The sequence below is a fragment of the Artibeus jamaicensis genome, unplaced genomic scaffold (assembly GCF_021234435.1).
Source record: "Artibeus jamaicensis isolate MK-2021 breed Jamaican fruit bat unplaced genomic scaffold, CSHL_Jam_final scaffold_1283, whole genome shotgun sequence".
NCBI classification, from domain to species: Eukaryota; Metazoa; Chordata; class Mammalia; order Chiroptera; family Phyllostomidae; genus Artibeus; species Artibeus jamaicensis.
Genome location: NW_026522028.1, coordinates 15,324,882 through 15,350,949, shown reverse-complemented (window position 1 = coordinate 15,350,949; position 26,068 = coordinate 15,324,882). Strand labels below are relative to the sequence as shown.

The window sequence follows — 26,068 nt, the reverse complement described above, 5'->3', positions numbered from 1 at the left end:
TCAGGTTGGACTCTCATCCAGAGGCTTGGAAGGATAATTCACTTCCAAGCTCACTCAGGTTGTTGGCAGAATTCACTTCTTTGCAGCAGTAGGTCTGTTTCCTTATTGGCTGTCAGCCAAGTTCTGCCCTCTGCTCCAATAAAATTGCCGTATTCCTTCTCATGTGACCCCTCCATCTTCAAAGCATCAAGTCCCCCTCAAGCTTTGGATCTCTCTGACTTCCACTTCAGACACTAGCCAAAGAAAGCTCTCTGTTTTTAAGGGCTCATGTAATAAGACTAGGCCCACCTGGGTACCCCCTTTTTTTACAAGTCAACTGTGCCATATAACAATAGAATTACTAGAATAAAAGCTCATCACAGTCACAGGTTCTGGGAATTTGGGAGTGGAATCTTGGGGTCCATCCCTAGAAATTCTTCCCACCTCTCTATCACTAGGGAGATGGCAGGATAGAGTTCATTATTTACAGCAGAGGTTCTGAAATTAGAATATTAATTCTAATGGACTCAAGTTGTGCATTCTTTAGATGTTGTTATGTTATTTATGTATTTGTAGTAAACATTTCTTACAATTTCCAGCAAGACTACACATACACTTTAGAACTACCATTACAGTATTTTCAACTGTAGAACTACAGGTCACAGGCTACCAATCCATGTGCTTGAGAAAAGATTTTACACTAAAAAGGATTAGGCTGCCTACTGGTACCACTGCACAAAAGGAGTGCCCAAGCTTTCTCAAGCAGTGGCACCACCTGAACTTTTACAAATATTCTAAGGCCCCTATCCCAACTCCAAAATCTGACTGTGCAGTGTGCTTAGAGCCAGGCTGGAAACCCGCTGCCCTGGATTCTCCTGTGGGACCCCACACTTCATAAGTTTACATATCCAGTAATGATCACAGCAACATCCTAGATGGTCTAGATTTGGATCCGCTAGAAAGCTGGGGGGTTGAAACACATGATTTCAAAGTTCCTTTCTAGGTTCAGAGTCGATAATCCTGTCGTTAAGAAAGTAAGACTCCATTATGCATAATCACCAAGATCAGCTGTGTGAGGGGACTGTTCCCCCTGAGTCACAAGACACCCCCATCACACATGCTTCCTGCAGGGCAGCAGTGATAAGCCTGAGGAGTATGCCCAACGCTGTGGGTTCCTACTGATAACATATTTGTCCGTAATTACTCTGGACCTTCCTTGGAGTTCACAGTTCTCACAAGGGCTTCTAACGGGTTCCAGTTATTAGTTTTAGAATTTTGTTTTCTAAAAAAAAAAAAAAAACCTATATATTTAAAGTTAAAGAATAAATTGAGCTGGAATCGGTGGCTTTCATGGGCCCGATCCATGGATGGAGAACAACTGGATAGTCAAACATCTGCATTATTTGCCACTGAGAGAAAAGACAGTCTCCTTCTCAAAAGCATCCTGAACACCGTAAAATAACGTCTCCTTGCAAATTAGTAAAATGAAATATTTCCCTAAATTGCCTTGTTTTCAGAACTTGTAGGAAAAACAGCAGAAGCCCATAAATCCAAGCAACGGCTACTCTTCTGAGTTGAAATAGCTGATTTCTGAATAGAATCCTTCAAAATTTGAAAAATAAGTTAACAACCTTGATTCTTAACACAGAAGTACAGCATGTAAATCCCTGCTTTGTGCCACTTATTGAAGTTAATTAGTCATTCCTTCTTAAATCACAAATAGCAAAGTAACTGTGAACCTTATCTGAGTGGCCCAGGTGTACAAAATCTTGATGGGCCACTGGGGGAAGGTGCAGACAGCAGGCAATAACAGTGAGGGGTTAATCCCTTCGGGTCGATGAGAACCCTTCCATAATGCTGTAGGCTGGAGACCAGGTTCTACATCAGTCTGCCAAGTTCCAACGTTCTCTCTGCTCCTCACCAGCTTGTGTGAACATGGGTGAGTCTTTTTACCTTAAGGTACCTTATTTACCTTGCCTGAAAAATGGGCACGATAAAAACAGTAGCTATGCCATTGGGTGGTATAAGCATTTAAGAAGACAAAGCACACGAAGGATTTAGGCTCCTTCCTGCCTGGCATACGGTAAGTGCTCAATACATTTTAGTCACTGAACAGAGACACAGGCAGATTATACACACAAGCCTAGGCAGCCAGTAAGCCTGGAATACAATAGGGCCATTATTATTCCATTAAGTAACACAGCAATCAGGGCCAAAAGTGTGGGTTTATTTAGCATATTCTAACAGAGCTGCTGATAAATCCAATGGAAACCTTCTCAAGTAGCATTTTAATCAGGAACATCTTTGTAGAACGTCTAATGTGTGCTATCAGAGTACAAAATGACCAAAGGCCAGATTGCAGGAGCTAAATCCTGTGGAAGAAGCTCCTCTTGTGACTATCCAACAACCCACTGACGGTGTTTCACTTGTGCTTCCAGCCTTGTCCAGCAGAGCAGAGCAGAGCCCACACACCCCGGCACATGGCCACTAGGTGTTGTGAGCACAAAGGGGCTCTGTGCGTTCTATTACATGACATGCCTGGAAAAATTCCTGCTGCCTTTTCAAGAGAGATGAGTACTTTGAAAACAACCTTCTACGTAGCTCAGAAAATGAATGGCCCTTGGGTTGAAAGTTTTGTTTTTCTTTGAAATTTGATCAGAGAGATTCACTTCAGGGTCTCTGAGTATAGACTAGCAACCTGGACATCTGTACTTTATGCCCCTGGTTGAAGTAAATTTGTGTTCTTTCTTAAACCATAAACAGCAAAGTAACTCTGAGCTTTATGTCAGCGTGGTGGAACATGTATGCAAAACCCTGATCTTTCACCTCACTGATTATAAAACAACCACCATACTCACCAACCACTTCACACAAGTACAGAAAAGGCTCTAGATACGCCAAAGGCAGATCTCAGAGACCTAGCCAGTGAAAACTGAGGCAACGGGAAACCAAGCTGAAAACTGTTCCACTCGGCATAAGATGTGCAAACTCCAAGTAAGACCACTTTGGCCTTCAATGGCGGGGCCTGTGTAAACTGTACTGTTACCTAAGACGCAGAGCAGCAAGCAAAGAGCGCAGCTCACTTCCTCAGACAGTCACATCAACTGAAAGATCAACAAGCACATTCTTTTAACCCTACCGCAGCTTCCTGCTTTTCTACACGTCTATTTGTGAGCGACAAGACGTCGAGGGCCTGGGTCCCGCTGCGCTTCACCAGAGGCTCCTCCCAAAGCGCACACACACACACACACACACACACACACACCAGCCTAAGCTGTAGTTTCAAGACTTTTTCTTTTTTCAATTCCTTTGGCTGGCCATTTAAAAGTGTGCATCTATGGATACGTGTCAAAAGAACCCAGAAAAAGCCTTCTAGTCAATCATTTGAGGTACCAAGTACAGCGTTGCCTGGATGTGAGGGATAAGATTCTGAAAAGAAGACACTGCAATTCGATCCGACATGGGGCAAATGAACCCCTAAGAAGGAGACCACATCTGTCTATAATAGGTGGCTGTCTTTCTGTTTTAGGTGACAGTTTCAGGTCCCAGAAGGGCCGCCGTGTTTTGTTGCCTTTTTTTTTTAAGTAAATGACTAAGGATTTCATCCTAGTAACACTTCCTTGTATTGGATACCATATTATGTCCATTATGGTCTGTTCAGAAAAAATATCCAAAACTGGGAAATTAAAATGATGCTCATGTGACCTTTCAATGTCATTCTCATGCATTTTCTAATAAGCTGCCCTCAGGGGTCACCTGACTCTGTCTGGAAATGTAATTTCATGTTACTAACCCTTTATTAGGACCTTTTACAACCCCCTAAAAGTCAGAGAATAACATGCAGGAAAATAATAAGGTATGAAGCTTTCTTTTCTATCTTTTCTTATAGAAATTATAACCCCAGAGGTTAAGATTTTGTTGTTATCTAAGACATGACCCATTTGGAATCTAACTTAGCGATTTTCTTTGCACATTTCTCTTTCCACTGCCATCTTTTTTTTAAAGATTTTAAAAAATTCTTTCTAGTCTTTTATTTTTTTAAAGATTTTACTTATTTCTTTAGAGAGAGGGGTAGGGCGGGAGAAAGAGGTGGAAAGAAACATCAGTGTGTGTTTGCCTCTCACATACCCCCCACCGGGGACCTGGCCCACAACCCAGGCATGTGCCCTGACTGGGAATCGAACCAGTGACCCTTTGGTTCACAGCCCGAGCTCAATCCACTGACCTACACCAGCCAGAGCTCCACTGCCATCTTAATCAGTTTCCCATATCCTTACTGAATCAGTTTTGCTATTTGGCTGGTTCCCTCATTAAATGAGTTCAGTAAAATTTTGACACATGTTCACCCTCTATTTGGATGACTTCAACAATTTAAGAATGAGTCTTTGATAGTTCCTGGGTCCACAATCAGAGGGTGCCCAGGAGACTGAGCTCTCTGCTGAAAAACCCGCGCGCCCCCCCGCCACAGTCACACACATAAGGCAGCCACGTGAAGACAATCAGATTCAGACTGGTTAGCTCAGTCAGCTAATATGGTGCAAATGAAGCTCTGGCACAGGTGTGACACCTCCTCCCAGCCACAGAGGCCACAGCTTTACACAAAGCAAAATATACATTGAAAGTGAGTGATGGCAGCAATTCCACTCCTACATGTAGACATACAAGAGAAATAGTGCCTATGTCCATAGGAAGACTTATACAAGAATGTTCAAGGCCTATATTCATAAAACATCCAAACTGGAAACAACCCAAGTCACCATCAACACAAGGATGGATAAACATATTATGGCATATTCATAAAATAGATCTATACAGCAAGAACAAAGTGCTGATATACACACATTTTGCTGTGTAAAAGAAGCCATATATAAAAGAGAAGACCTTTTATTATTCCATTTATATGAAATTCAAGTACAGGCAAAACTAATCTATGATGATGGATTACCAATGGGAAGAGGAATGACTGGGAAAAGGCACAACGGAACTTTCTAGAGGAACAAAAATAGCACTGACATGGACAATGGTTACAGAGGTGCACACTTATGGTTAAAAAATCAAGCCAGACAATTATGACTTTGGCATTTTACTCTATGAAAATTCCACTGAAAATGAATAAATTTTTGAAAGGAAAAGAAAAGAGAGAGAGAAGTCTTATGAAGAAGTGGGTGGGGAGAGAGGGAGGGAGAAGAAAGGGAAATAGGATTTGAAAAGATTCTTCTTCCACATGCACAGTAAATAAATGAAATAAGAACTAACTAAATAAGAGAAAAAGAGGGACAAGACAGAAAGACCAAGAGGCCAGCCGGGTACATTTACATGTACCAGCACATCTCAGCCCGGGAGCTGGGGAAGCCCAGGCACCTTCTAAACCATGGGGAGGTAGAAACGGCTAGCATTTTTCCTCTGAGAAACTGAGACAATGCAGAGTTAAGAGTAGACAAGGAACCCCAACACTTTGGGAGCCCATGCTCAATTGGAACACTAAGGATCCAATAAATGAATCAAGAAAATGAAGGTAAGCTCTCTTACAGTGGTAATGCTGGCAAAAAAGCACAAATAAATGACCATTCCACAAGATTACCCAACGCAGTCTGGGGACAAACTATCCTTAGCTAAATAAGGCATGTGTAAACCACTCTCAAAGCTGTGAACTTACGCCAATATGATCATTACTTAAAGATGTATTTTCAGCTTCTAGAATTCTCTATGGTAGTTTTCATTCTCATTAAATTTCACTGCATCCACCCTACTAGATTCACAATAATAGGCCTAAAACATTCCCAGTGGGTGAAGATTTGAAGAGAGACTCAGACATCTGAAAGAACAGAAGCTTCTTTTTCTGCCAAATGTGACGGCCATTCGTGGTACGGCCCCAGCCATTCCTGCCACATCCTTTCTGTCCCAGGAGGAATGAGCTGCTCCAAAGAGCATGACTTCCCCTCACTGGAAGTTCTCTAGCCGAAGTGAGATGACAAGTGATTAGATAAGAACAGCGGCACTCAGGCCAGGGGAGAGGGGACAGGGCACAGTCGAAAAGTGGCTGGCCACACGCTGTCTCCTTTAATCCTCAGAGTGGCCTGCTGGGGCAGCCAGGCTCGAAAAAGGAAACAGATGGCACGATCGAGTTAGGTAACCTGAGGCGGGATTAATAAAGAGACCTTTGCAAAGTGGGTGACGTATAGAGCAACTCCGAGGCAGGAGCCAGGGCTAGAAACGAGGGCTGCCCAGGCCTGCAGGGATGAGAGGAATGGAACGAGGAGGAAGGGGACTTGATGGAAGCAGCTACCATCTGGCAGAGGGACACAGCCAGACTGAGGGAACTCCAGGACAGGGATCCAGCAGGATAACTCCTGACTGGGCTAGACTCCCTCCCTCCCTGCCATTTTCCACCAGCCTCCCTTCGAGCCAAAGTCCACGAAAGCAATGGGGCGGGCCGCTGAGGTGGCCCAAGGCCCTGCAGGTGGGGAAGGGTGGAGAAAGGCCCCTGTCTGACAGCAAGGAGCCCCTCTGTTCCCTAGTGCTCCACGAGCCAAGTCTGCCCAGGTCTTCCTGTGCTACCCTGCCCTGGTGCCCACTGCCCCACACAAACACAGCAGATGCACCCACCTTAAGCCCTGAGCAAAGTCCATCTCAGAAGTTCTGAGTCTGCAGATTTGTGGTTGCACCTGCCTTCAACACTGGAGCCAACACCGTAGTCACTTCTCCTTCCCATGGTCCTCCTCTCCTTCTCAGAGTCCTCTTCGCTTTCCCAAATCCTCCTTTCTCTTTCCCACAGTCCTCTGTCACTCCTTCCTCCTCCATCTTTACCCCAAGTTTTCCCTTTTGATCTAGAAAAACCCTCTTTCCAGATCAGAATTTGGTTCACCTTCAAGGACAGTCCTTGTCCCAAAACTGGAGTTTTTGTTTGAAAGGGCAAAAGAAGTCCCTCTCGTTTACACATCAACAAAGTCAATCCGTGGTGGCCCTGACACAGTGCTTTCCTACTCTTAAAATAGGAGAGAGCTTTTAGGTCAACTGTAGTCCAAGAAAACTACAACTATTTACAGAAAGCAAGGTTTATCAGCATATACCAACAAAACTCTCCCTAGCTTTCTGCACACACACCCCCCCAAAAAAAAAATAAAAGGAAAAAGAAATGTTACCAGGATCGCTCTAAGGCAAGATTCTTTCTTTCTTTCATTTTTTTAATAAAAGATTTTATTTATCTTTAGAAGGGAACGGAAGGAGAAAGGGAGAGAAACATCAATGTGTGGTTGCCTCTCGCATGCCTCCTACTGGGGACCTACTTGGCCTGCAATGCAGGCATGTGCCCTGATTGGGAATTGCACCTCGATCCTTTAGTTGGCAGGCCCGCACTCAATCCACTGAGCTACACCAGCCAGGGCTCGAAGGCAAGATTCTGAAGTAAGATTAAACTGGGTTCCTGTCTGCTCTGCACTGGGGGCTGGGTTCAGGTAGAGGGCCCAGGTGTTGGCAAGCCTGGACCACATTCCTATTTTTCATTCAACAACCCCTCTCCATAAAAGGGCCCATGCAGCCCTTGAGGTTCTTTGAGGGGGACATCTGCTTCTCTGTGCCCACATTCCCCTTACCACCTGCCCCCACAGCCTCAGGTATTAAGCACAGTGTGGTATCACTGAAATACAGGAGAGCCATGGGGATAGCTGCACACAGCCCTTCCCACTGAGAACAGTCCTCTCTTCTCCAGGGCCGCATGGAAGTTTACGGTACACAGACTTGTTATACCTTCTTGGTATTTCCCCCAGGGAGCAGACTCCACGAGATCCATTTTTTACCCAATTTTGACTATTATTTACAAGTGTACACTATGTCATTTCTTCTTTTGGACTTTCTTTAAAAAGATTTTATTTCTTTATCTTTAGAGGGGAAGGGAAGGAGAGAGGGAGAGAAATATCAATGTATGGTTGCCTCTCATGAGTCCCCTGCTGGGAACTGGCCCGCAACCCAGGCATGTGCCCTGACTGGGAATCGAACCACGATCGTGTGGTTCGCAGGCCTGCGCTCAATCCAGAGTTATACCGGCCAGGGCTCTTTTGGACTTTTTAAAAAATTTATTTATTTTTAGACAGAGGGGCAGAGAGGGAGGAAGAGAGGGAGAAAAATACCAATGTGTGGTTGCCTCTTGCTCATCCCCTACTAGGGACCTAGCTCGCAACCCAGGCATGCACCTTGCCTGGGAATTGAACTGGGGACCCTTTGGTTCACAGTCCAGCGCTCAGTCCACTGAGCCACACCAGCCAGGAATTCTTTTGGACTATTTAAAATTTAAGTTTAGTTGGTATACAACTTTATATTGGTTATATCAGTTTCAGATGCACAATATAGTGATTTGACATTTTTAGACCTTACAATGTGATCACTACACGTTCTAGTAATCATCTGTCACCGAGCATACTTACCACAGTTTTATTCACTATATTTCCCTCCTCCTTTTCACCCATCCCCCTACCCTCGCCCCCCTGGTAACTACCCCTTTGGCCTCTGCTTCTATGAGTCTGTTTTTGTTTTATTTGTTCATTGTTTGGGGGGGGGGGGCTGGAGTCCTTAACATGAATGAGCTACATGTTTATAATTAATCCTAGATGACTTTGGTCAAAAACAAATTTTTAAAACCTTATTGAAAAAAAAGACTTTATTCAATGTTGCATGGCCATAATGAGGAAAAGAAAAATTCTATTGGTACTATCAAAAAAACCAAACACTGGGATGGGAGTAAAAGACAGAAAACTGTACTTGAACAATAATTAAATAAAATAAATAATAAAAATTAAAGAAAACATGATTACAAAGGTGAAACAGTACAATTAGAATTCTGCATTTAGTCTGATTGCCACTTAAGTGGTCAAAACTAGTTTCACCTCCATTTTGAATGGAGTGGCAAAGGGTGAAATCCCTTTAAACTAGCAATCTTCAATCTTTTCCATCTATGGTACACATATACTAATTACTAAAATTCCACAGCACACCGAAAATGATATTTTTTTGGTGATCTGACAAAAATATTATAATTTGGATTCGTTCACACCGGACGGCTATTGTATAAGCTGTCATTTTTTTATTTGACAATCTAAGGCAGGGGTGTCCAACTAATTTTCACCGGGGGCCACATCAGCCTCGCAGTTGCCTTCAAAGGGCCGAATGTAATTTTAACTCCTTCACAGTTAAGGAGTAGTTACGTGTATACAATCCTAAAATTCTTTCAGCCCTTTGAAGTCAACCACGCAGCTGATGTGGCCCCCGGTGAAAATGAGTCTGACGCCCCTGATAAGGGAAAAGAGGTCAGTGACCCTGACTAAATAGTAAGGTATCCCATGTTTTAAAAATTCTCGCAGCACGGGTCGAAAATTGCTTCTTTAAACGATCAAAGTATATTAACAAGTATGTAAATAAACCAGTTTAACAAGGTTTATATGTTCCTAGCATTTTCTAAATGTCACATAGTTTTAAAAGAGAACATTCTGAATCTTCAGAAAGTGATTTCAAAACAGGCATTTCTGGCTATCTAGGGCAAAGCTGTATGCACTCTTCTTGATAGCACACAAGAGGTCAAGCTGTCAAGTCGTCCCATCAGAGAGCCCAGGAAATTCCTCCTCAGGTGCCCCCACAGCTTTGGTCAGCAGCACCCACATAGGAGACAGGAAAAGGGTTTCGCTTTGTACTCACTCTTACAAAGTTGTCAGGGAACAAACCTCTCCTGCCGTTGATCTGTCCCTCCCACCAGCCTCCATCCTCCTTCCTGATGTTGGTGATGATCTCACCCACGCTGATAGTCAGCTCATCGTCGTGCTGGGCCTGGTAATCAAACTCCACTATGGCCTCCACTGAAAGAAAGGAACAGGAACAAAAACAAAAAGTGAGAGAGCACCTTAGATCGGGTGTTGGAGAAGTCTGAGGCTCAGCAGCCCTAGAAGGTCAGTAAGTGAGGGACTTCTATTGATACTTAAATAAGAGGGCCACACACAGTGAGCTGATTTCAGTAGCTGAGGACCTCAGTGAGCTGAGGTCCACAGCACAGAAACCACCAAGTGCTGGCCAGTGGTCAGGCTCAGGCTGAGTAGCCTGCAAGCCTCAGGGCCAGCAGGGACTTCAAAGGGGAAACTTACCATGACAGAGAGCCAACGACATTTGCGCCCCTCCCCCGAGGGAGCCCAACATCATTTCCTCAAGTACAGAAACTACAGGCATGAGTTTGGTTCTTGGTGCCTCCTCCCGCACCAAGACTAAGGCTGTGCAAACTATAGGTGATATTAAAACAGTTTCTTATCTATTCCACAGAGATGATGGCTATGTCTCAGCAACCATGCGTATTAAAACAGCTAATACAGAGGCCCCACTGGCCAAACCAGTGCCTCACAGAGCTAATATATGCAGGCGTAACTGCCCTTTCAACAGATGGCATCCCAGGCAGCAATACCGCTTTAAATTGTTCTCACAATCTATGAAGAGTTCTTATCATTGGTAATAGGTGGAGGCAATGAATGATACAGATGGGTCTTCTTGTTGACAAAGCACCAATGCAAACTGGTAGTGCTAACCAATCCCGAGACTGGGTAATTTATCCACAGATGAATTACACAATTTATCTAGACTTTGGGTCTCACCTGACACTCACCTCGACCTATCAGTCTCCTGTCCTTTTCCTTTTTATTTGCAGCTTAATATGAATGGATAGAAGTGAAAATTAGCTGAAACCCCAAGTGGTAAATTAGCAACTTACAAATTACAGTAAAATAATGGAAAAGAATACATTAAATAAGCTTTTATAGTAAGCACATCTACAAAAATGAACTCAAAAATGGATTGCAGACTTAAATGTAAGAGCCAAATCTGTAAAACTTTTATAAGAAAGCATAGGAGAAAATCTTAGTGATCTTGGGTTTGGCAAAAATCTTCTTCAACAGGGGACAGAAAAGCACAAACAACTTTTTAAAAAATCAATAAACTGGGGTAGGATTTTCAGGAAGAAGCTTGGTAGGTAAGTGAGCCCCTGCTGAATGGGCTTTGCATCCCCATTAGGGACAAATTCCAAACTGCTCCCCAGATCAGAAGACCCTCTTCATCCATGAGGGTGCTCCTCCGTCTGCCCTTAATGGCAGCTAATCCAGACAGTTCATAAGCAACTAAAAGTAGAATTCCTTCCCTAGATCATTCTTTCATTCTGAAATTAGCCGGCTAACTCTGCTGTCATCAATCTGCCCAGGATGAAGTTGACTTATGAACCATTCTCAGTGCTTATCAACAGAAAGGAAGAGCAAATGATCAACCTGACACTTGCAAAGGCAGAAACACTCCAATTTCCTTGTACCATGCTCTGCTCCCCAGCAGTTCAAAGGAGCCATCAGGCCACCGCCAAGACCAAGACGGCTGGGAGACCTGCCACCATCCTGAAGAACGCCTGGGTCAAGGAACCAGGGCTGGTCACATCCTTCACCATCAGGAGCATCGCTGTAATTCTGCCCACCTTCAGCCCCCACACCAAGTACACAGCCATGACCAACCAGGTCACACCCTACAACTACCCAGTCAGTGCCCACCCGAGATGATGGGAACATGCCCGACGTGCCCAGCCACCCCCAGGACCTCCGGGGCCCAAGTTTGGCGCAGCTAAAGAAACTGAACACATCCACTGACAGGGAGTGGGAGCAGGTTCCCTCCCCTTGGCTCCTAATAATAATGTGGGAGGGGGGGAGAGGAGCCATCAGTACAATTGGAACCAGGTCACTTTAAAAAACAGCTTTTTTCAAATTACCTAGACATGGGCCTATTGAAGTTTCTCCCATCAGAACTCAGATTACAGTAAGCACTGTGCATGTGTGTGACACTTTTCCTGCATTAGCTCAGTTAATCCTCACAATATTGCTATGCCCATCCTCCCAATTAAAGAACTAGAAGCTCGGTAAAGCTTATTCACTGAAGCCAGTGCTCTCCAAAGTGGAATGTGTTCACTGCAGGAATCAGTTGACATGATGACACACACAATGAGAACGTCTATTCACTTTACTCTAATTTCAAAAAAGAAAAATATAACTTCTCCAATATTCCATTTGCAGAATGGCACTGGCTCCTTCCCCTGGCCTCTCAGTCCCCAAGGCGGGAGCAGCCCAAGGGACACCAGTGCTCCCCCACTAGGATGCTGCCCACACCGCACCGGCTGCCAACCCCACGGGGCACCCTGCAGTTCTGGGAGGCCTCTTGGTGAAGCCTCTTTGTGGCTATTACCCCTTTTAACTAAAATCACCCTCACTAAGCACGTGAGAGGCTGGAAAAGATCTGTGAAAAGAAAGTAGGCACAGGAGACAATACTCAACATGTGGCCACATAAACAGGAAGGAGGCAGAGCTGCTACTTGAGCTCCTGCTGGGAGCTCCTTGCCAGCCACGTTGGGAGCTGAACACAAGGACAAGCCAATCAGACCTGAGAGGGAGATGACCAAAAAACTAAATTGTTAAGACAATTTGTAATATAGATTTTCTTCCACCCTTGGTACAGACAGGTAGGTTACCTATGTATAATATGGAACTATTGGGATTAGTGACACATTTAGAGTATGTATCTGAACCAGGAAGACAAATGTCTTCATTTTTTCACCCATGTGGAAAGACATGCAATAATCTTATGTTTTCCAAAGGCTCGCTAAACCTAATAATTAATATTTAGAAGCTTTTGGGGGGCTTTCTGAATCCACTAGTACAGAAATATGTGCACATAATCCACGGACAAATACATATGTGGAAATAGGCAATTATTTTGTTAATAACAGGTATTATTTTTTAAAAACAAAAGGCTTAGAACAGTGACCTAGGCTCCCCCCCAGCTGATGCCATTTTAGCACTTGGAGATGAAAGTTCATAGCTTTTCTTATGGGGACAGAGAATCACGGGGAGAGCAGAAGCAGCACTTGGGGCCAGCCTTGGGGGGAAAAGGGACAGGAAGGCACCTAAGAAGGAAGTTGGTCAAGGGTCCATCTAATGAGGCCTATGTACATTGGAGGACTCAAAATCACTTCAGCTCCCAGAACACAACCTTGCTTCTTCTTTCCTAAATAGCAAGTTTCATTTTCTCCATTCTGTATGTGGGGTCCCCCAAGGCAAAGCTGGAAGAGGACAACAAATCTGCTTCAAGAAGATGGTCACTAAGAAGTGAAAAAGCTGCTGCCTTTTGCCATAAACTAAAGACCATCCATCTTGTCTTGCTTCACTCTCCCTCTTCCCAGTAAGCCAAGGACGCACCTTTTCTTTTTATTTTATTTATTTTATTTTATTTATTCATTTTTTAGAGAGAGGGGAGGAGAAGGAGAGAGAGGGAGAGAAACATCAATGTATGGTTGCCTCTCATGTGTCTCCTGCTGGGGACTGGCCTGCAACCCAGGCATGTGCCCTGACGGGGAATCAAACAGTTGTTTGGTTCACAGGCCCATACTCAATCCACTGAGCTACACCAGCCAGGGCACCAAGGACACACCTTAACTGGTGCCTGCTATGGGTCATGCTAGGAATTAGGGATGGAGGACTCCGGGATAAATAAAACTGCCTAAGTTTTCAGTCTTCCCAATATCCTGTTTGAGCTGCTTTTCCTGATGCAGCCTTTCTTTAAACTCCCAGGTACTTAAGTAATCACATGCACCTTGCCCGCCTTCTGGCCCCCGCTGGGCCCTAGCGGCCTCTTATCACCCTCCTGGCTCCTGCAGCCCTCAGGCCTCCCTGGCCCCTGGCACTGAGGCAAGTCCACGCTGTGGTGGCTGCACTGTGTCTCTGCCCCCCAGTGAGCCTCTGAATGCCTTCTGGGTACAGATCATCCTTAGTGCTGTCGTGGCCCCTCTATAAGTGCCCATGACATGTAACAGGTGCTCAGGAAAGCTTTAATAAACCAACTGCTCAACTTGCAGTTTATAACAGCAGATAGAGCTCTGCCCAACAAAGATGCTACTAAAATGCCAAGTGTCAATCACATTTTCACAAATTGAGTCAGATTCTTCAGTTCACTATGGGAGCTAGCTTGCTATTTAAGGATCCTGTGGTTAATTCTTTTGTAACATGAATGATCACTTCCTGCTCTACCTTTCCTGTCAAGATGAATTTTTACATATCAGGTTTCTCTAAAAGGAGGAAGCCTATGTATGGCTTTGTTAACAGCTCATAAATTATGAGGCTATCCCTCTCCTAGCCCCTGTAAGGGCTCTTTCCTGTATCCATTGCAAAGCCTTTAAAAGGTCCAGGACTTTGCTATCTACTACAGTATCACTCACCACATGTGCCTATTGAGTACCTGAAGTCTGGCTACTCTGAGTTGCAATGTGCTGTAAAATACACAGCAAGCGGAAAATACAGGGGAAAAAAGATTGTAAAATATCTCATTAATTTTTATATTGATTGCATGTTGAAAGGATAATATTTTAGATACGCTGGGTTAAAATATTATTCAAGTTAATTTCACTTGCTTCTTTTCACTGCAGAAATGTGACTGTTAGAATATTTGTAATTCCTTACGAGGCTTGTATTATATTTCTATTGCACAGAGATAGTTCAGGATAATACTTGGCAGACAGGAGATCAAGACCTCGCATTGCACAAACACACTCAAAATCTTTGTGAGAACCCATGTGAAAGTCTACGTCCCCCAAATCTTGCCTTCAAGAAGCTGCAGGTAGCTGTGGCAAGAAAACAGTACCTAAGATTTTTTAATGGGCACTCTTTGGGCAACTACCTCTGGGCATGAGTGCAAAATTCAAACATGAAGCTAAACAGAATGTATCAGAGGTATAATTAGGGCAACAGTCAACAAAATTCCATATTTGAAGACACCATAAATTACCAAACTTAAGAACATCTCTTTGTCAGAAAAATATCACCCTCCAGCTGCTTGCTGTGCCAAAAGCCAGCCTCCACAAGTTTGCTATGTCTACTGTCACTGCAAAAGCCAAAGCCACAGCTAGCTAACCGGTGTGTGTGAACAGACAGAGCCAGAGGAGATGAGAGATCTGCTCTGGAAAGGCAGAATGCTCCAAACTCCCCCGTCTCTGACCTCTGACCTCTGCCTTCAAACTTGCTGGAATGTCTCCTCCCCTAAAAGATGGATGGTTTGTAACTGTTGCTTGGCAAAGCCAGCTGCCAAGATCCATCTCAGGCAAACTTCTCACCTTGGCCGTTCAGAGGCCCCGCTGGGTGACCTGGCCCCTCCCTGCCTCCTCCCCGTCTCTGCGCCCGGAACTTCTTCTCTCCTAGGGCTCTGGTACTGTGAGTTTGTGGTGGCTCACTCCAGTCGGACTGCAAGCAACATGTGAAACAAGCTGTGACCGTTCTCAGGATCCCACCCCCCCTTGTCTGGCATCAGGTCCAACTCCATAAATGTCTGAACAAACCCCAAAGCACAAAGGAGAATGCAAGCTGCCAATTCATTTCCTATGTCCATACACACATAGAGGGCGGGGCAAAAGTAGGTTTACAGTTGATCGTATGGAAAATACTACAACAACCAATATATAATAAGACAAGAATCAACTCTGTTTCATGTACTCACAACTGGAAACCTACTTTTTAAAAAAAGATTTTATTTATTTATCTTTAGAGGGGAAGGGAAGGAGACAGGGAGAAAAACATCAATGTATAACCACACATTGTTATCCCCCTCTCATGTATCTCCCACTGGGCGATACAACCCAGGCGTGTGCCCTGACTGGGACTTGAACCGCGATCCTCTGGTTCACAAGCTTGTGCTCAATCCACTGGGCTATGCCAGGCAGGCCTGGAAACCTACTTTTGCCATGCCTCGTACAGATTATGTCGCAAGCCTTCGCAGTACAGTTTGAAGCTTTAAGAATTTCAGGTGTCGAAATGTCGCAAATTGCTTTCACACTTATTTCATTTTGTGAATTTTTAAAGAATAAATTTCTAATGTCAGTGTTTTGTTCCAATCCTCTGAAGAGAGCATATAAAATCAGGAGGAATTTTTCACCACAGAAGATCATGACTGGTGATAGAGACAGAAAGAACATTACTTAACATCTTGTCAAGTCCTTTTTTTAATTTTACAGATGAAGAACTGAGGCCTGGAAGGTTTCATGGCTGAGGCTTAGAGAGAGCGAGAGCTAAGTTACAGCAGCATCAATACTAGCACTGAGCTCGCCCAAATTACAGTCCAGGTGAGAGAAGGGAAAATCTAAAATAAAAAGAAAGAAAAACTGAGACAGGTTGAGGTACAGACTTCCACACCATTGGGTTATTTTTTCTTTCACATATAGCGTAGTTTCCACAATACCCACAAAAAAATTACACCACTCAGGAACATATAATAATCTACGTTCAAATCTAAAGAGAGGGCGAAAAAAGAGCAGTGTTACCTACGGGTGGGGAGGGGGTGGGGACTGGCCGTGAATGGATATGAGAGGTCTTCAGGAAGTGATGAAAATGTTCTAAAATTAAATTCTTGTTAGAGTCTCAAAGGGCTATAAATTTACTAAAATCACAGAATTGTATGCTTGAAACGGGTAGAATTTTATACCTTCATATAGGCTTTTAAAATAAAAAGTCTATGTGATGTCTATTTTGGAATTTATGCCGACATTTGCTTATCAAGGTGGTTGCGTGTTGTTTGTGTTCCAGAGACGGACCAGTCCCCATTCAGGGAGGGGAAGTCAATTGAGGGGATTTCCCCTCCCCCACGATACAGTCGGCTCCACTGTCTATCAGCCTGCCCTGCCCTCCGCCAGCACAGAACTCAACCTTGTCTCACAGCAGCGACAGAGACAAAGACTAGAAATGTCTGCAGCAGAGGCTCCCACAGGCTTCTGGAAGAGGCAGGGATCCCTGGGGCTGTCGGGTTGCCATCTTTCTGCAACCTGATCCTCCAGGTTTTCCTTCTACCCTGCAGTACAAATCTTGTGGTAAGTCCTCTTCCTTACTTTAGTTAACAGAAACTTGGTTTCTGTTGCTTGTCACCAGAGAACCCTAATGGAATGCATGAACTTTTTAAAAAACGATTCTTCCTTACACAAGTCTGCACAAAACCCAGTTCTCATCACCCCATGATTTCCCAGTGATTGTAGAGCTGAGAGTTTGGGGACCTGAATTTCCCAGGTCTGGCCCCAGGTACTGTGGCCACCTCCAAGTCCAACAAGGCCGACTTTCATGCCATGATTTCCTTTGGTGTGAACATACCAAGTGGCACCAGACCAGCAAGGGGATCATTCCTCAGGCCTGAATCTGTTAGAAACTGAACATCAGCTTCCCCAAGGAAGACAGGTTCAGAGCACAGACCCCAGCGAACAGACAGCCAAGGGGCCTGAACTCTCCCTGGGCAGGAGGCGGAGACAGCTTCCTGCAGGGCTAACCGATTCCGCAGCAGGCCGAGTACTGGCTCCCAGAAGTGGGCATCAAGCAAGAAATGAGTGAAAGACATACATCAGGAAAGGAGATAAAAAACAAATCCAACTGTGAGAGAGAAAAGAAGGCCCACCACTGACTGCCTCAGACAGCACAAAGGATGGTTCTGTCACTGCTTTCTAGAACAACCCAAGGAACCTGGGCCTCCCAGTCTGTCTGTCCGCTCTTGTCACATCTGTCTAAGCATCTTTACAGAGCACACAAGGTAGGAGAAGGAATACAGGCATTGAAGCCTGGTAGGCCTGGGAGTGAATTCCACCTTAGACATTTACTAGCTGTTTAAGTTCATTTTCTTAGTGTTTAAAATTGGGAGATGGAGGGGCTGCGCCCCTGAGGGAGAGGTGCCTGAGAGAGAGCTTGGAAAAGATGGGCTCCAGGACATGAGGGGATAACTGCCCAGGTGAAAGGGAAAACCACGCAGCTTTGCCAGAATGGAGATCCCTGCAGCCAGGTGAAGAAGAAAGCCACATGCTTTTGGTGGAGTGTGGACTCCTGCAGCTTTGGTAGAAGAGGCCCACACGGCTTTGGGGTGCCCCCTTTGGCCGTGGGGCCTGAAAAAGCAAGAGAGACTTTGACTGGAACTGGGTACAAAGGACTCTTGCCAGTGGACCATGAGAGGGTACCACGGTACTTTGGATTAACTAGAAAGAGATCCTGCCTGCACAGTGACACAGCTGACGGTGCCAGCGGCCTGCAACACAGACATGTGCTCTTTTCCTGATTTATGGTACCCGGAGTTGGGACAGTGGGAGAAGGGAGCGCTGTGTGGGTGTAGGTGTATACTCTAAAGGACTTTGATATTTTAGTGGAGGCGTTAGGCCTGAATAGCATTAAATAAACATTTTGTTTCCTTTTCACAAAAAAAATAATAAATAATAAAATAAAATAAAATAGGGAGATGATCCACCCAGTGGGATACTGCTGGGATGAGGGATGATGCCTATAAACTCCTGTACACAGAAGCTGCTCCATAAACAACAGCCACTGGTCTCATAGGCAGTCATCATGCTGTGCTATGTTTCCTGGGGCCTGCCCTCCCTGTCTGCCTCTTAGAATGGAAGTTTTTAAAGTAGCAGTCCCCAACCTTTTTGGCACCACAGACTGGCTTCATGAAAGATAATTTTTTCATGGAGTGGGGTGGGAGGCATGGTTTGGGGATGACTCAAGCTCATTACATTCAAGGTCATCTCCTGCTGTGCAGCCCAGTTCCTAACAGGCTCAGACTGATACCAGTCCATGGCCCAGAGGATGGGGACTCCTGCTTTAAAGGACAGAGCAAAGCATCCCCTCTTCCTCTTCTGGTGTCTGGCTCGTAGTAGGTGCACAATAAATGTTGGTGATTGAGTGTGTGTTCGGAGAAGTATCGCCAAAACATAGCTTATCACTCAGCACAATGAAGTGCAGCTACAAACGTGGCCCAGTCGTTTGATTTGCAGCCTAAGGAAAGTCAAAGGTCGGTATGACAAATATGGTCCACTGGTCCAAGCCTCTCAAGTGTTACTGTGATCAGCCTTGAATCCATTCCCACCTCTGCCAGGACCGCAGCCCCTGACAGCAGAGGGGCACTCGACCAAAGGTAAAGACGTGACGGAAGGCCATAGCTGAGTAGCCTGCTCCGTGGATAGGGAAGTGCTTCACAAAGTGTGGGGGATAAGTCCCTCAAAAGCCTGCACTTTAGAAGCCTTTGCCTCACCAGGGCCTCACCCAAGGACGCAGGAACAATGAGCTATTAAACACTTCCTGACTAAAATTAACCCCTGCAAAACTAATACACAGCTCTTTTAAGAAGGTACACTGGATAGACTGGATAAAAATAACTTGGCCAGAAGAAGACCTTTTCAATAAAAATAAAAATAAAAGCACAGAGAAAATGTGTAGATGATTTTTCAGGGGGAAAAAAAACAGCAAAGAAAAAAGATAATTGATTATAGTTGACTAAAACAACAGAGAATGGACCTACACGATAACCATGGAGGGAAAGTAAACTGCGTGTCAGAAAATCAATTTAATAAAAAGTCAGTTAAGTGAAAATAGTTGAGCCACTTAAAGAAAACATAACCTTTTTTCCAAGTAGTCAAGAGAAAGGACATGAGCGTTACGTCACATAAATATTTGATGGTTTTAAGTAATTTGATGGCTTGAAGGTAAGCAGACCTAGTATTCTTTTCTTCCTCACTTTATAATGACAGCCTGGTTCTCAGGCTCAAAGAAGACTCAAACGGGGGTACCTAATTAGAAGGTGGCCCCATTTTTCTCAGTGAGAAGATCCAAAACAGCCAGGGCCAAGCTTTAAAAGGGAAGAAGAAAGTCAAAAATATCTGCTTATACCACCCTGGCTGGTGTGGCTCAGTGGATTGAGCACCAGCCTGTGCACCAAAGGGTTCTAGACTATTCAGTTTCCAGTCTAGGGCACACGCCTGGCTTGTGGGCCAGGTCCCCAGTAGGGGGCGTGTGAGAGGCAACCACCACATACTGTTTCCCTCTCCTCCCTCCCTTCCCCTCTGTCTAAAAATAAATAAATAAAATCTTTAAAAAAGATATCTGCTTACACTATATTAGTTTAACTAGAGATTATATAAAATAAAATAATTAGAAGACATTACCCCCCACACAACTCTCTCACTTCATGAACCAGTTTTATTTGACAGACATTGCATGGATGATTAAAACACATTTGATTACGGAGAAAGTGCCTAAAAGGTTTGCTTTGCTACAAAATTAATTCACAAAACTGTACAATACAACACACTTTGTGAGGACTATAATAGTATGTGGAGTGAGGTTGGGGAACTGGCTTTATGGTTGGACATGTATGAAAAGAGAAAGGCAAAGTCTTGCTATTGACTTCAGCGTAGCTAAGCTGAATCAGCTCTAAGAGCCAAGAATGTTTAAAAGAGTAGGGAACCAGGTCAAAAGAAGGGAAGTGAAGAACAATTCCACAGAAAACCATGGTCAGTCTGCCCAGTGGGGGTGGGGGGGTGGGGGCTGAGTCACTGCACGGCCTTCTGTTAACAAGAAACGCACTGTCTGGTAAGAGAGAAAGTAGACAGAGGTGACAGGAAATCACGGTAAGCCCTCGCTGCCTTTTCTGGCAGATTCACTGTCCCTGTTCAGTCTTCATTTATACCCCTTGGCATAACAATCTTGCCCAAGTGTGAACCCCAGGAAGGCAGAAGGGAAGGTTAAAACTGAAGCTTGTGGGCCTCTGTAAAGAAAAGTCACGTTGCCCAACGCATTTTCCTCCCTCAAGTACTGAGCCCACCGTGACGCCCCATCAGGCACTCAAGAAATGCTTCCTTGTCAAAGCAAGGAAGTTATCAAAGACTAAGAGTTATGTGAAAAGAATTCAGAAATGAACGAGGAAAGACTCCCACTAACCACACTTACGTGTATCATATAGGGGACAATATGCAAATCAGTAAGAATAACTGCAATGGATTGAAACACGTCAAATAGGTTTGACATCTCAAATTGATATGCTATGCGGTTCATGTTGCACAGTGATATTTTTGTAAAAAAAAAAAATCAATGGTCACCTTTTGGGGATGCTAGGGAACTTACTGTTCCGAAAGCTGGCAAATTAAGGGAAAGAATCAAACATTTGTCCTGCCTTTGCCATGTAAATTCAGGATAACCCATAGTCAATGAGGAGAAATGTCTCTTTATTGGAGAAATTTGGCTAATAATTGATGACAGAATGAGAGAATTAGACAATCAACATTTTGCAACTTCTAATGTAATCAAGGACCTGGGCAATGGTCACTAACGGCTGCTAACATTACAAAACGACAGACAACCACACTTCAAGAGCCTCATGTCAGAAGGAAGTACGTGCCACCCCATAAAGTGTTCTTGCCAAAGAACTAAAACCTGAGTAAGATCAAGCCTCTGGATTTACTGCCAATTTGCAAGGAGTACAAGAGCCCAAGAATATGTGAGACGGTACCCTGAGGTGCAATGAACAAAATACAGACTGCAGGCAACTCTACCAGCAAATGACTTAGTTCCTTCAACCAAAAGCAAAACTGCAAAGGAAAAAGGAAAGAGACGTGGGAACCTAGGTTAAAGGAGACTCCAAGACAACCAAACAATTACAAAGTATGGACCTTCCAAATCAAGATCTTAACAAATGCCCATAAAAATATTTTAACTATGTGTAATAATTGGATGTTTGAACTGGATGTCTGAAGATAAGGAAACATTGTTAGTTGTTGCAGATGGAAAAATGGTATCGTATTTGTGGTTTTGAAAAGAGTCCTTATCTTTAAGAAATACATGCTGAAACACTTCCGGATTGTTCAAATGCTCCCCGTGTGCACGTAGAAGAATAATGTTCCACACTGAACCTAAAAGATGAAGAGAAAAATCGTACTGCTGGTGGAACCTGAGCTGGCGCAATCCGTAGTTTCACAAGTGATTCAGCTAACCCTGTTGTGCACAGCAAGGCGCCTGAAAAGGAAGGAGGGGGGTGTTTAAAGACGGCAAGGTATTAAAAGTACATGCATGCCTGTATGTGTCCATGTGTTCCCACACCTGAATTTTTTTATTAAAGGCACTCCCTGCAAATATCTTTAAATAAAGAATGGATCCAAAAGTATATTTCCTTGTTAGCATTACCATTGATTTTCTGTGAATAATTTTATGCCTCAAGTAATCAAATTTGTGATTATCTCCCTACATGACAGGCAATATAAAAGAAATCCTGCCCTGGCTGGTGTGGCTCAGTGGATTGAGCACTGGCCTGTGAACCAAAGGGTCACAGGTTCAATTCCCAGTCAGGGCACATGCCTGGGTTGCGGGCCAGGTCCCCAGTTGGGGGCGCATGAGATGCAACCACACACTGATGTTTTTTCCCTCCTGTCTCTCTCCCTTCCCCTCTATCTAAAAATAAATAAATAAAATCTTCAAAAAAAAAAACAAAAAGAAATCCTGAGGCAACTGGAAATTAAGCTGTGTTCACTCTGGAGCTTGTACAATGCTTAACCCTAAACTTCTTTGTTAAAAATATCATTTTAGCTACCTAAAGAAAGGTAATAAGCAATAAGTGTGGTCCAAAGTATGTTCTCCACCACCTGTCCGTGAGTGTCGACCTCAGCACGGAGCTGCAAGGCCACCTCTGTGAACCTTCTGAATTTGGATTTCTTCTGGTTGGTGTGTGTGTGCACATGTGTACAGAGTGAGGATATAACTTTATTTTTATCGTTCATGCGTTATGTCTTTTTCTTCTTTCAGCTTCAGTGATATACAACTGACACATAACAGTGTGTACATTTAAGGTACAAATGCAATGATTTGATGTGTTTATATGTTGCAATATGATTACCACAAGGAGGTTAGTTAACACATCCCTCGCCTCACACAATTACCACTGTGTTGAGGTGGTGGCAGTGGTAAGAACGTGTAAGGTCCACTCTCTTAAGAACTTCCAAGTACCCAGTACAATATTGTTAGTTATAGTCACCCAAATCCCTCAGAACTTATCTTAGGACTAGAAATGTACACTCCGAGCAACAACTCATTTCTCACACCCCTCAGCCCCTGACAACCATCAGTCTACTATTTCCATGACTTCGGCTTTTTTTTCTAGATCCCACACATAAGATCTAGACCAGGGGTGTCTAACTCATTTTCACCGGGGGCCATATCAGCCTTGTAGTTGCCTTCAAAGGGCCGGATGTCATTTCAACTTCTTAACTGTTAAGGAGTAGTTACATGTATACAGTCCTAAAATTATTTTGGCCCTTTGAAGGCAACCTCGAGGCTGATATGGCCCCTGGTGAAAACGAGTTTGACACCCCTGAGATAGACCACACGGTATTTGTCTTCCTGACTTATTTCACCTAGCCTAAGGCCCTCAAAGTTCATCCATGCTGTTGAAAATCACAGAATTTCCTTCTTTTTATAGCCAAATAAGATCCTACTGTAGCCCTGGCTAGTGTAGCTCAGTGAATTGAGCATGGGCCTGCAAACCAAAGGATTGCGGTTCAATTCCCAGTCAGGGCACATGCCTGGGTTGCAGGCCAGTTCCCAGCAGGGGACTCGTGAGAGGCAACCACACACTGATATTTCTCTCCCTCTCTCCTTCCCTTCTCCTCTAAAGATAAATAAATAAAACCTTTTTTTTTTAAAGATTCCACTGTATATACAGACCAGGTTTTCTTTTTCTTTTTACTGAATGTATTGGGGTGCCCCTGGTTAACAAAATTATGCAGGTTTCAGGTGCACAGTTCCACAACACATAATTTAAGCACTGTATTGTGTGTTCGCCACCCTGGTTCCACATTTTCTTTACCAATCATCCACAAATGGATACATAAGCTATGTCCATGTGTTGACTATTGTGAATAAATGGTGCAATGAACAGTGGGATGCAGGCATGTCTTCAAGATACTGATTTCATTTTGTTCAAATGTACATCTAGAAGTGGGATTGCTAGATCACATGCTACTTCTATTTTTAATTTTCTGAGGGACCCCCATACTGTTTTCCATAGTGGTTGTACCTCTATTTAGATTCAGATTTTGGATTTCTTGACCTGAGTTTTGTATAAGGAAGGCTGTACTTCTGGTTGTTTAGGTGCAGAATATTGTGATCGCAGCTTTTAAAAGAGTGCGCACGTTTAAGAAACAAGTGCTGAAACATGGTAGATCACCTGCCTAGCCCTGGGCGCCCATCTCTCTGAGAGCTGGCCCCTCGGCGGCAGGGGCAAGTCTCAACAGCATCTGTCTGCACCTCACTGGTACTCCCGATAGCCTCACTGCTCAGCAGCAGGCCCTGGCCTCGCACAGGCCTGCTGAATCAGAAGCTGCAGTGTCACAGGATGCCCAGGGCCTGACAATACAGGGTCATCTGAGAAGCGCTGATCTGTATCCCATGGGCTCCTCACCCAGGTGTCAGAATCACCTGTGCAGCCTCCTCCTGCCTCTCTCCCGGAGCCTGGTCCACATCAGAATGGGGGGTCCACATGGAGGTTGAAGACAGTCCTGTACATGACTCTCTGCACCTCCGCCACTCTCCTAAACCCCATCGTAGGAAGGAGGAATGTAAGTCTCCATTGAACAACAGGGTGATAGGGTGCTCACAATCCCAGGCCTAATGATTTCAAGACTACGAGCCTACAGGTCTCCTGAAGTCCCACCAAAAACGCAGCAGCCTTTGCTGCCTTTAACCCTGGTCCACATTAACCCTGGGAAGATGGCCCTTCCTCACATTCGTGGGGTGGGGGAAATTCACTTCATTCTCACTTCCAATGAAATAAAGAAACCCCACCCTCAACCAGCCTGTCTTCGTGAAAGGAGATGGAATTCCAAGTCCCTCTCACAGATCTAACCCCACTGGATTGCTGCCCACATCCCCCACTAGAGTGAAAGCTATAGGAGGGCAGGTGGCATGTCTGCTGCGTTTGCCTCTGGAGACCCAGTGCCAGCCTAATGCCTGCCACATGGCAGGAACATAAACCTTTGCTGAATGAAAATAGTCGTAATTTCTTAGGTGCTAAATGTCTTTATCCTCATCACATCATTAAACTTTAACAAGCACTGTGTGGCACATTATACTTTCCAAGATGGCCGCAGCAGTCCCTGCCTTCTGTCATGCTCTTCCAGAATATAACCCCAGCTACCAACAGGGGAAGTCCGATCCCCCTCCCAGGGCCTTTGAACTTGGGTGGGCTTGTGAATACTGAGACCAGGAGAGTGCAGGCAGGGGACGCAGTGCAACTTCTGAGGCAGGATGACGAAAAGCTAATACGCAGTTTCCAACCCACTTGCTGGAATACCCGGAAGACCACCACGCTGTAAGGAGGCTAAGTCACACTCAAAGCCCACGTGCAGGCACTCCAGTGGGCCACCCAATTGTTCAATCACCCAGCCCACAACATGTGTCAGAGCCTTTAGTTGATTCCAAGTCCCCCAATGTTGAGTCACCGCCCCCCCCCCAGCCTTCAAGTCTTTCCAGCTGAGGCCCCAGACACTGTGGAACGTGACAAGCCATCTCTACCATGTCCAGTGTAAATTCACGAAACCCATGAGCATAATAAAATGACTGTTTGAAGGTGCAAAGTTTGGAGTGATTTGTCACACAGCAGTAGTAACTGGTGCATGCTCTATGAGGTGCCTATTGCCGGCCCTATTTTGGAAAGAATCTGGTTCCCAGAGAGACAGATACCTTGTCCAAGGGTGGAGAGCTGACATCCCAGCCCCCAGCCAGTCTGGACTCAAAGCCTCTCGTCTTGCCCCTGTTCCTGCTCATATTTTTTTAATCAATGAAGGTTTCCCAAGATGTAAGCTTCAGACACTGTGACTGCACACATAAAAATATGAAAATAACCGAAGGAAGGGCCCACATGAACACAGGTAGTACACTCAAATACAAAACCAGGCAAATTAGGTCGGCCTGCCCTTATCAATTCTCAGCTGGCATTTCTCAGACAGAATGGCTCTCTGATCCAGCATTTATTGAGAGTTTAGGGGAACAGGGGCACCAGGCTAAACAACAGAAATATGAGTCAGGGGACCAACATGACAGACACGTCAGGAAAGGATGACAAAAGAAGAAAGGCTATTTCTTTCCCTGACTTTGGATAAAAGGAAAATAAAAGGGGACAAGGGTGCCAACAGCAGTACAGAGGTGTAAACGTAAGAGTGCACAAGGGCGCTGACCCCTTCTCTAACATAGACATCAGGGTTACG

The 26,068-nt window shown here is 44.6% G+C and overlaps 1 protein-coding gene across 3 annotated transcripts in view; it reads right to left on the bottom strand.

Moving 5' to 3' along the window:
- Positions 1 to 26,068, bottom strand: part of SH3KBP1 (SH3 domain containing kinase binding protein 1) — a 319,293-nt gene that overhangs the window by 255,954 nt on the left and 37,271 nt on the right. For 2 of the 3 annotated variants that reach the window (XM_037157523.2, XM_037157522.2), the window contains exon 2: positions 9,664 to 9,821. In XM_037157523.2, coding sequence (XP_037013418.2) covers positions 9,664 to 9,821 — 158 coding nt within the window. Of the gene's footprint in view, positions 1 to 9,663; positions 9,822 to 26,068 lie in introns of those variants that run through there. The other variant, XM_053655820.1, reaches the window with a different exon arrangement.